We start from the raw sequence: 11,992 nt of genomic DNA, 5'->3' as shown, positions 1-11,992 counted from the left end.
TAAATTCATTACTTCAGACTTATGTGCCCTCTAGAAGCTTGCGTTCTGCAAGTGAACGTTGTTTTGTTGTGCCATCCCAAAGAAGCACAAAATCACTTTTACGGACTTCTAAATTAAATGTTCCCTCCTGGTGGAATGACCTGCCCTTAGCCATCTTCAAGAATCGGCTAAAAACACATCTCTTCCATCTTTATTTGACCCTCTAACTCTAGCACTCTCTATTCTAATTCTATTCTTAAAAGACAAACAACCGTATATCATTGCTCTTTTGTTGATTTTGATTGCTTCCATTGTCCTCATTTGTTAGTCGCTTTGGATAAAAGCGTCTGCTAAATGACTAAATGTAAATGTAAATGAGCTGTGAGCAACTCAACAGAACGCACATAGAGCAGAATATTGAGCAGAGCGTCATAGCCAGTGACGATGGCTAGAGGGAGAATGAAACCTGCGTGCTTATATCCCAAGTATTTTGACATATGTGTATGTATCTGTTCAAATGGAAAGAGATGTGAAAGCGGAATCAACCTAGTATTCACACACTGTTTGAAACACATCTATGTGCACACTTTAGGTGTGTTGCTACGTGTACTGCGTTAAGCTGCTGTGCACACAGAAAACAGCCCGTCAGTAACGAATCGAGTTTTCGCTTTTTCTTGCGCTGGAATGGTTAAAAATCGTTTGAATGTGTAAACTGGCGAATTAATATGTGATTCATGTGTGCTGAACGTATCACGGATCAACTGCGACCCCTAATATATCTATATGTGACCGCTCAGAACAATCATTAATTTATTTATTAAACATTTAATTTAAACATGAAATTGTCAAATTGCTACTGCATAGCAATCACATACAACAAACGGAAATACAGAATAAATAGAACAATTATTAACGCACAATAAATAACAGTGTCATATCAATACACATTTTTCCCAGAACATTATTGCGACCCAGTAGCAACTCTTCCATGGCCCGGTACTGGGTCGTGACCTGGTTGGGGACCTCTGATGTGGATTACAGGGATAGTTCACTTAAATGAAAATTCTGGCATTCACTCACCCTCATGTTTATTCAAACCTGTATGAATTTCTTCTGTGTAACCCTTTTTAGGATACATTTTTAAGAATGTACAGGTCATTTTTGTTGTGATTTTATTATTTTATTATTTCATTTCCAGTGAATAGAACTTGAAGCTTCAGAAAGTACCCAAAAGAACTATAAACAATGCAATTCCATTAATGTATTTCTGATTTCATACAGTCATTTGAAGTCATATGACAACTTTGTGTAATGATTACACCCCAATTTTTGTTGTTATTCACTGATAAACCTCCCCTCCAGTGAACTGTTAACCCTTGTGACCATGACACTGAAGTTGAACCTCAATAATTAGATCAGTTTGATTCATGAACAAAGGATTCACACTTGTTTTATATAAAACAGAGATTCAGATTCATTGAAAAGACTCCAAAAATCCTGATTCTCAATGCACCAAGGAGAGCCTAAACTCTTCGTAATGCACAAGTCATATGGACCACTTTTTATACACAAAAGTCTCTTTCAAACCAAGCAGATTTCCCAGCTTTCAGACAACATTCCCAATCACGTGGATTCCTGTTGAAATCACTGGATTTCACCGAGTCATGCACTTGAACAGTGGTAAAAGTGACCACACCTTTACACAGAGGAAAGAAAGTCGTACAGGATTGGAATCACTTGAGGGTGAATAAATAGAATTATTTTGTATTTGTGAAGTGAACTATTCATGTAGTTCAGATCACTGTTTCTCCATCATACTGTTTAAGACCTGATAATCGGTCAACTCCCAATCAATTCTGTGCACGGTGAATATGATTCTAGCATAATTCTTTATGCCTCTTTTAAAATGAGCCTTACATGTGTATTGGAAAATGAGCTGGGGAATGTAGGCTACCCATCACAATTGCAAGGACCCACTTTGATCAGTGTGTGGACTGTGCCGCTTGCCGCTTATTGCTATATCCAGATGGTCCTGGTGGGGGAACAAAACGTTCCCCTTGCCATAGGATCTCTCAGTAGGGTTTGTCACCTCCCCACACATTGGCCTTATGCAGACATAGGGGGCTACAACCCAAAGAAATGGCCTAGTAAAAAACAGCTTTCTGGTGAAGCCGAGCCACCCAAGGTAAGTCAGAACAATGGCTGCACAGGGTTTGATAATCCCCTGTGATGAGGCTGAAGTGTTTGTGGTGCATGTGGAGCGCAGCTAAGGGGGACTGTCGTGGGCCGTGACAGTAGAGACTACCGCTCCATTGTCTGAGGGTTTCTCCTGTTTTGGATAAAGGGCCACGGGGGCTAAGTTGAGGGGTTGAAGGGGAACTGAAGACGCCCATGTATGTAGGTTACTGGGGTTCTTTCATGTGGCCAACCACAAGTAACCTGATATCAGCAAGAGGATCACCTACTGGGAAATATTTTGCCCATCCTCAGTCCAAATGTTTTCCACGGCTGTTTTTAACCTCTCTTGGAAGGCTTGTGTTAGGAACGGGTTTGACATTACTGATGGGATGTTTATTAGAGAAATAATTCGCAATCATCCAGCTCCATATTCTTATAAATCCAGCTGGTTGGGGTGATTATGTAACAAACAAATTTACTGTATTATGTTCTTTCTTTTCAAATATGTAATTGTTTAGGAACATTGTGTTTTTAGTACAAAAAATGTGATGTAAGAAATGCACTTTAAGCAGAAAAAAATTAAGATTTTTGTCAGAGCATTTCAAAAGGATGGAATGTTGTTGTTTTTTTGACGAGAGTAAATTGATCTGGACACTGTGGACTCACAGTTACGCAGTTTCTTGAAGCATGCGTGGTTTCAATGTGTACAGTTTACCATTATGAAAACATTGAGAAAGCGTCGCCACATCCTTAACCCTTCATGTTGGCAAGATGTGCAATTCATAACAACATTAATGACATAAAATATGGTCAGTTTGTGATGGGTAACAGCAGGGCTTGTCAGGGACAAGTACATAGAGTGATAGCTAGGGGGAGTTGTAGCCCTGCATAGTGAACATTGGTAAAGTGGCTCTTGAAGTGTGGAGGATCTTCACTGGCACAGATTGCAGGTACAAAAATACACATTGTCAGGCTAACATGCTGCAAAGTAGTACAAAAGACCATGTCAACAAAAATGATGAATTCTTATTTTACTCAGAAAAATGTGCAAAACATTATACATTATTGGGGGCAGCAGCTTGGAGCAGCAGTCTCTGGAGCTTTACCCTTAAAGGGACAACTTTGTACCATGTTCAAAGGTTCATATGTATGCACTCCTAAGTACTACTACTATGCATCTTGTATGGATAAATGAGGTACTAAGTTGTACTAACAGGCTTGTGTACCCCTAAAGATACCAGCTTACCAATTTTGCGCATTCTTTTTTTTGGAAGTTGGGGAATATATGTGCGCAAAGATTTGAGGAAAGAAAGTGTTAAACTCAAATGCTTCATTAGGGTTTTTTTCAATGTAGCGCAACTTTCAGGAAGTATGAAAGTTAACTTTTCATACTTTCGATGCACCACATTCTGTAATATGGGAAACATTTTGTCTGTTTTTATTTTAAGTAGCGCAGTGAAATTGAAACTCATTGAGCTTCAAAAGTAGCTTCTTTCCAGATTTACCCAACACACACTGCAGTAACCAGCCTGTGGTTGGTATGGTGACAGCAAGGTATGGTGTGGACACAACAGTCTCGCTGGCATTTATTTTTTGCCTCCCTCCATATGTGGCACGCCACTATACTGGCACAAACTCCCGCTCCATCACAGTCCGTATAACTGCTCCCCCCGGCCCTACGCTTGCCAACCCACCGTAAGCCACAAACATCAACATGAAGAGAAAAAAAGATGAATGAAGGTAAACCCCCTCCAATCACCCCAGACTGCCATGGACTCTCACTATGAGCTGGAGTGTAGTCAGAGCCGTGTTATGACTGGTGTGTGTTACACTGCAGCTCCATCTGGACATCCATATAAAGCACTGTCAATTCAAAGGTCACCTCTGAGCCCTGCAGACAAGTGTTGCTAGCGGGTGTCTGGGCAGGCAAGGGTCTCCGGCTGGGATGATAGTGAGGTCTGTTTGGGAATGCCAGGCTCAGACTGGTCTGCCTGGGTCTGTGTCTGCGTCTGGTGTCGCTCCCGACCGCCCCTCCCCCACTCGCAAGCTCATTGGCCCTTACTGTAGTCTGTTTTGGACAGAATAAAAACAAACCTCACTGACCCCAAAACACCCTGGAAAGGCATCAATGTTGTAATTACTGCAGTAAAAGCTACTGATGTTGGCATAACTGTAGATTATGTGAATGTTTCAAAAATATTTCTGCACGCTGAAGCCTGGGAGACCCCAAGACCCTTGTAATGACTTCTTTATATTCTTTCAGATTCATACTTTTTAATGATCTTATGAGAATTGATTATAAACCAAATTTTAACCTGGTAATTCCTTCATAAAATGTTACATTAATTGTGTTTGTGGTCTAAATATGAGCCAGGAATAAATGCAATAGGCTAAATGCTAAGATTTTCTTTTTGGTTTACATATTGTGGTAGTACATCCTGCCAGTTGTTTAGTCAAAAACATGTAAAAATGTGAAGGGAATAATAAGCAAATTTTATATGTACATAAAAACCATCAGGGTCTCTTATATGGAATTCCTTTACCAAGTAAAATGTAAAAGTGGTAGTTGTGACATATTAAAAATATACAGTTGCAATTACAAGACAGTTGCAATTACGAGAAGTAGAGTAGCAATTATGAGAAAATCAATTCTGAGATACATTCACCATTACGAGAAATAGTTATTTTTGCGAGAGAAAGTCAAAATTACTAGTTGTCACTAGTGTTGTCACGGTACCAAAATTTCAGTATTCGGTACACTGGAAGAGGATAGCTTTCTGATAGCGCATCAAGAACCGGGTTGACCGGGTACTCGGTACCACCGGTACTTAAAAAAACCTGGTACCGTAACGTTTTCATTTTTTTAGTACCGACTTGGTACCGAAATACCGGGTCTTTTGACAACACTAGTTGTCACAATAATATGATATAGCAGCAGTAACGAAAAACAGATAGCTTTGAGATATAAAATCACAATTACAAGATAGCGGTAAAAACAAGAAATAAAATCAGTAAACAAGTCATTCTCCAGATGTCATGAGGGTTGTGCTGTTGGTATTGCTTTTTAGTTGCCAAGTTATTACACATCATGCTATATTTCATTTAGCACATTTTGCATAATAAGGCTGCTTTTAGATGGTGAAATATGATGTCCTGAAGTGATTGTGGACCTGCGCTAATTTTACGGCAATATTTTCCACTCTGCAGTGCTATTTTTGTCAGATGTTGTTCATTATGGACTTGTTTCGGCATGACCTGGAGCTGTTTGGCGCTTTGCTGTGATTGATTACAGCGAGGCATTTTTTTATATTTGTTGGTCATTGCTGGCACAATTTTGGCTAATAATTTTCCAATGTGCTGTTATATCTAGTGTAGGTTACTTCCACACCCTGAATTAATAGCAAGATGGAATACGCTGATCAGGCAAAGAAGGGCTTACTTCAGCGTGCCATCTATTGAATGCAGAAGATGATCTATGTCTTCACTTCCAGAGACACACCCTCCCGATCAGTGAAAGATGAACCTGATGCATGTGGCTTTGGAAAGGAGATTCTTTTTGGCTCAGGTTTGTGCTGAATTCAGTACCTCAGCCCAAATGACATTCTCCATTCACCGCAAAAGATGTGAGGCATTACTATTGGTAGTACTAGTTACTGACATCCTCACCATTAACAAACAAGTCAGATCGATTTCATTCAGTGCAGAACTCACAATGATAGGAAATGTGAAACTTGTGCGGTCTACATTTGTACTGTAGTCGATAGCTTTATGATACCGATAAGCAGATAATTATTTTCATGTATACTGACACTGCTAAAAGCCTGATATTGAAATTCAATATTCTGTTTTGTCTAAATAAAATTGTTAATTGCTTCAAGTGAATTAGAACATTATAATGTACAGTCTTAAAAAAATAACAGTATGAGGCTAAGTAAATAACAGAATTGTCATTTCTTTTTTGAGGTGCAGGAATGCAGAAATCCTTTGAGGTGCCAAACCTCAGTGTCACTGTCAAAGCCATGGCGATGGGCAATGCACAGAGGTGCAGGTGGGGCAAACAGGATGGCATCACTGCCTGACGCTTCAATGGAATGAAATGTGAGCCCTGTCTGTCTGTGTGGTGGTTCCCTTGCTCTCGTCCCCTCATTTATTGACTCTAAAAATACAAAGCTGTCATTTAAAATAGAGCAGACAAGTGAGCAACGGCTGGCCATCGCATGTCCGGGGGACAGACGGACCCTCCACCCCCCCCAACCAATAGTATCTCCATACAATATGTGTCTGTAAGAATGAAGCATTTGGCCAATAACCCCGCAGAGCGATCTCTGTTGTCACTGCTGTTTACTCTGCTCCAGAGCGGCAGAGTGCAGAGCGTGTTACTTTTCTCATGATGGAAGTCAGAAGACTGTTTTTCTTTATTGCAGGGAGCAGACAGGGTCCCCTTCACTCAGCCGAGGGGTCTATTCAGGAGAAGTTGGCAGGCGGGGAGTTGTTTTTGCAGTGGCGTATTGTTCTGTGTTGCTTCCATAAGGGCTGAAGATTCAATATTGTGGTAATGCTGAGTGGATTTGGCCCAGCTGTGTTCTCCTGTCTGCCATGCTGGATTCTAGTGCTGTCGTATCTTTGTTTTGGTGCCAGGGCCTGGATCTCAGCCAGACCGTTTAATTACATCAGCCGTTTGATGTCTTGACATCTTTTTTTAAATAGAAAGCTGGGTGGGATAAGGGGGCCCTTTTTTTGCGTAGCTTTTAGCGAAACATTTAATCTGAAAATGTGCCGCTGCCGTGTCACAGCTGCTGTCAGTCTGGAATATTTATACCTTCAAACATCTTCATTTACATACAAAGCAGTTCATCAGCTTTTACAACTGCCCCAACATCGGTGAGGTAATGTCTCGAGGCTCTCGAACAATTAAAAAGCGTCCAATATGACGCGAGCCAAAATAATCAATCAAGAGTGAGCATTTCTTGACATATAGAAACCCTTTTTGGCAGCAGTGTCTCCGTTTCAACCTGCCTCACTGGCATGAGAAAAATCCTGACCAAACAGTTGTTTGAAATGGGACTTCTCGGACACCTGGGAAATCCTTCATTTTGCTCTCCTGCAGCAACATGGGGCGCTGAAGTGTGTGGCCCTGTGCTCCTGTGGGAGCCCTGATGGGCCGTGGGGTCAAAGCTCCAGGATGTGCCTTCAGCAACTGATGTAAATTTATCATCCTATCTGAGCACTGTAAGTGAAGGTGGGGTGAATAGGGTAAATTCATCAGCCTCTTACAGAACCAGATGTCCAGGTTGCTGTGTGACAAAGCAGAAGCATGTGCGGCCGAACAGCTACGTAGGACGGCCTCTGTGGCTGTTCCTGTGAAGGGCCTGTGAAAGCCATTTAGGCTTTTAGTGATGGAAGAACACCAGAGCAAATGACACATTTGTTGCCTACAAGCCTTTGTCCTCCCTATTAGGATTCAGGAAGAATTACATAATACATGAGTGAGCTGTAATGTTAGAAGATGGGGCTCTGTGGCAGATTTTAGATGTTTGACCAACAACACTTCTGCTGTGACACAAACTCATACACCAAAATATGTATATTTTTTTCAGATATTTTTAAGCATATTCCAGAATATCCAAAAATTGCCAAAAATATAGCTTTTATAGATTATAAAAGTACATTTACATAAATCTGTTTTCTGATAATTTTGGTTATAAGTTATATTTCCTCATTTGTCTTTTATATACTTCCAATCCAAATACATTTAGATTGTCCCAAATGCATTTTAAATGTATTTTAAGATTGGACATGTATTTTAGTGCCACTTGAATTACAATATGAAGTGCAGTATTTTGTGATTTATGTTTAAAGGAAATATATTTCAATACAAATATATTTACTTAATGCACAGTTTACAAAATATATTTAGCATATATGTAAAATATATTTGGTCGGATAGAATTTTGCCTAATGGGAATGCATAAAATGTACATTCACATTCCAAGTGAACATTCTTCTGACGTAATATTTGTCTATTTTAGAAACAAACTGCTCTTTATATAGAGACCACGGCACGTATGTTTCCATGTGGAATTAAATAATCCAGAGGTGAAGGGCAGAATCAAGCCCTGCCTGGCCCAGACTAGTTCTGTCCTGCTAATAAAAGATATCTCTTTTTAGTTCTGTATACTGATCTCTCCACACCGGCTTAAACCATCCCATTCACGGTTCACACTGCATTTGCCTTCTAATGTCTCCCAGCAGGCCTCCAGTCAAAGACAGTGATTCATAAAGTGACAGGTCTGTCTGCTGCCATGAGGACACAAGCTCTCAGAATCCTGCCTCTCTCTCTTTTCCACACCCTCCCCCCTAAACAGACACAGACTGGGTTAGACTGTCTGGTAACAGTCTATTTTACATGTTAGGGCAAGCAAATTCTACAATAAAGCCTCCCCTAATATCAAGCAATAGGAAAGGATGTCTCAGCCACATTAGTGCAGGAGAGGCAGTAAATAAATCATCTTGTTTGTTTAGATGCACAAACTCAAACCAGTTATGCTTAATAACCTTCATACAACCTGTAAGGGCTTGTAAACACCATAAACATTATTCTTTTATCAGGTAAAGGTCATCAATAATTTAAGCAAAACTCAATTGGCTATCTGAGATTTTTGTCCGTTACCCCAATTTTGCTCCATATGTAAACACCTTTTCCACTATTCTAGTGGCTTATTCAGTGTGATCCCCAGATGATTTTGAATTTTTTTTTTATTCAATTCTCGTATTTCATCTCAAGCATGTTTTTCACTGATACTGTTGTCTCCTTGTTAAACAAGTATACACTCACTTTTGAAACAGCAGAATTGTTCATTGAGGTGGAAATGACTTCATAACTGGTACAGTCAAAAGTTTGATTAATGTTGATGTTATTTTTATACAAAATATTTTTTTTTTTCACATTTTATATTTAAAGATTGAAAGTAAGGGTAAGCTAGAAGAGTAAAACAATTTTCACAAAAAAATAATAAAAAAAACCAGCATAAGTTTCCAACAACGTTTTAATGTGATCTTCATATAACAAAACAGTTTGAATAAAAATGCACTCTGGGACATAAAAGTGGCCAAAGTTGAAGGAACACTCGTAAACGTGGTCACTGAGAAAGCAGCTGTGTGGTGAATTTCATGTCCCATTTTGTCAATTAAGTCATTTCATTGTGAGTTCAGGAGTTCTCCTCCAGATGTGTTGCTTTCAGATCACCACATTAGTTTATCGGCATCAGCCAGATGTCTTTCTTTGGAACTTCATTAGCATTTGTCAGCTCATGCTCCTCAGTTTATTTTCAGACTGTCTCCTTTGGCAAACATATGCTTAAATTGTTCATTTTAGCCTTATCAGCATGTTAGTGAAAAGTGAACCACTCATAGTCACTAACCATGTTTGTCTTTTCTGTGTTTTTTTTATTATTATTAGTGTCTCCAGAAGTTGTGCTGTAAGGCCCCTCCTCCACCTAGACCGGAGTATGATGTTATGTGCATTGGACTGAGCGGTGCCGGCAAGACCAGTCTGCTATCTCGCTTGTGCAATGAGATCAGTGATGGCACGGTACCAACCACAGGTAATATAACATTTCTCCGCAGCTTTATACTGCAGCATTTTTTCAACCAACAAGACATGCTTTTTAATGGGACAAAAATGAGAAACAAATCATATATTTAGCCCTGAATCCTAAAAAGACTTAATCGAAGCATTTATAAGTAATAAAAACCCCAGCTCCCGTTTCGCAAACAAATGTGACAAGTCATTCCAGCAAATCGACTTAGCACACTATTTTTGCAGTGCGTTTGCCTAAACCGCCACACTTGTATTCAGTACATATATCATATCTCCGGCACTACACTTTCCCAGCACTCTGGAACGTCTGCAAAATCTCTTCATTGTCACCATGTGCTTTTCAGCCTCTCCGAGTACTGAAAGCTGTTTAATGTTATTGCTGCAGGTTACCTCAGAGCCTCCTTTTAAACACTACACTACTTTACCAAAGAAAGAGTGCACTTGCGGTTGAGGTCCTTGGGCATATATGTCTTTTTTGAGAACATCTGGGTTCTGTCACACAGTCTTTTTTCCTTGTGACAAGAGTGTTGATTTAATTAAAGCTCTTGGTGACAGGCTGGTGTATTCATGATTATCTTCACCTCTCAAGATGGACGACATCACTTCCGTTTTTACTAACAACAATGGTTCTTTTCACAAGAGAAGACACAATTGTGTCAGGCTTTCTTCGGCACATCTCAACAATCGGAGTGTGATGTATACAGCATGCTAGACAATACACAAACCCGGAATGTGCATCCAATGATGATCGACCTTTGTCTTTGGCGCGAACACCTGTCTTGAGCTGTCTAGTGAAGCAGTAATTACAAAAGCGAAGTGTTATTTGGCAGCCTGTTGTGGAAATATGGTTAGATTAAGTTGACAGAGTCTCTAGTCTGCAAGAACAGGCCTAGATGGAGCTTCTCACCTGCTCATGACATATTTACTCTCACCTGTGGAGCATTTGATGAAACTTGCCTTATGAACATGAAGCTTTGAATTAATGTGGGCTTCGAAGGTTCAGTCACACATTTTTTTTTCAGTTGTGTTAATCAGTACCAAATGGCTGCCCTGTTTGCCTCTGCACGCATTGGTGAGACACTAAACACAAAAAACAATCACTTTGACATGACATCTGTTGTGTTAATGTCAGTCAGAAACCTCATGCCCATTGCCCAAGCATAGACTGTAAAAAAACATGGACGTAGTGTCCGTGACGTCACTCGTAGGTTTCTGAAGAGCATTTTTGAAGCCTAAATTGGCCGGAGCCGACTGCCGCCATCTTGGCAGTGCGTCACCACGCGTCACTCCCGGATAATCGAAAATGGGCAAAAAGGTGGGACATGGGTGACGCGGAGGTGCCTGGTTGCTGAAACCACGCCCGTCTATAGTGACTGCCGTGCAAAGACAAAACACCATAACTTCGTTTTTGGTCGAAAATTAGTTATTGATAATTTTGGGACATTCATGACCTTCTTTATCATGTGTATAAGTATCTTGGAGAAAAGCCCCGGAGAAACCAAGGCAAAACACAGTATAACATCAGTTACCGCTCTTTGACTTTGTTTTGGAACACTCAAATTAAGTTACGGTGCTCTGCATTTGTTTAGCCGTTCATCAATACTGTGCTAGCCTGGAGTTATACGGTATTCTTCCTTTGTTTTACTGCCCATTAAAGTCTGCCACATTTAAATTACGGTGTGACTTGTGTACTTTCATACATACATCTCTCGCCACTTCATTAGACAAACAAATTAGATAGATCGCGATCTAACAAACTGCTCCATATAACAAAGCACTGTAAACAAGCAACGACTAGATAACTTGGCAACAATAATTAATCATAAATAATTGTTAAAGGTTTTTTTATTTTCCTTTTTATAATGCAGATTATTCACTCCGTGCCAGCTGTCAGTCTGGGGCTGCCCACTTTCTTTACGTGTGAGGACTCAAATGCCGTGACAGTGTATCACACATAAAATCAATAACTGTTCGCAATTAAATCCTTTTCCTACCTTTTCTTGTAACTCGATAAAATCCATTGCAATGAACGCCATCGGAGATGTTTAATTCACAATCATTCTGAGCATTATTCCTGATGCCGTTCACATCAATCCACAAGTCGTTCTTATAGGTTAAGCTATTTTAATTCAGTTTGATGTAAAAACAATAGGCTAAGTATGTCTTGCATCTGTTAATGTTAGTGAACATTGCAAATAAATTGGTTGCAAAACGGTATCCACTCACATTTATCTT

General features: G+C 39.9%; 1 protein-coding gene across 5 annotated transcripts in view; it reads left to right on the top strand.

The window, feature by feature from the left end:
- Positions 1-11,992, top strand: part of LOC107681238 (ADP-ribosylation factor-like protein 15) — a 133,150-nt gene that overhangs the window by 39,705 nt on the left and 81,453 nt on the right. For all 5 annotated transcript variants that reach the window (XM_016477492.1, XM_016477484.1, XM_016477500.1 and 2 more), the window contains one exon: positions 9,617-9,761. In XM_016477492.1, coding sequence (XP_016332978.1) covers positions 9,617-9,761 — 145 coding nt within the window. The remainder of the gene's footprint in view (positions 1-9,616; positions 9,762-11,992) is intronic.

This window comes from Sinocyclocheilus anshuiensis, unplaced genomic scaffold, assembly GCF_001515605.1.
Source record: "Sinocyclocheilus anshuiensis isolate Anshui unplaced genomic scaffold, SAMN03320099.WGS_v1.1 scaffold697, whole genome shotgun sequence".
Classification (NCBI taxonomy): Eukaryota; Metazoa; Chordata; class Actinopteri; order Cypriniformes; family Cyprinidae; genus Sinocyclocheilus; species Sinocyclocheilus anshuiensis.
The sequence above is the reverse complement of the archived record's forward strand: the minus strand, read 5'-3'. Positions and strand labels throughout refer to the sequence as shown.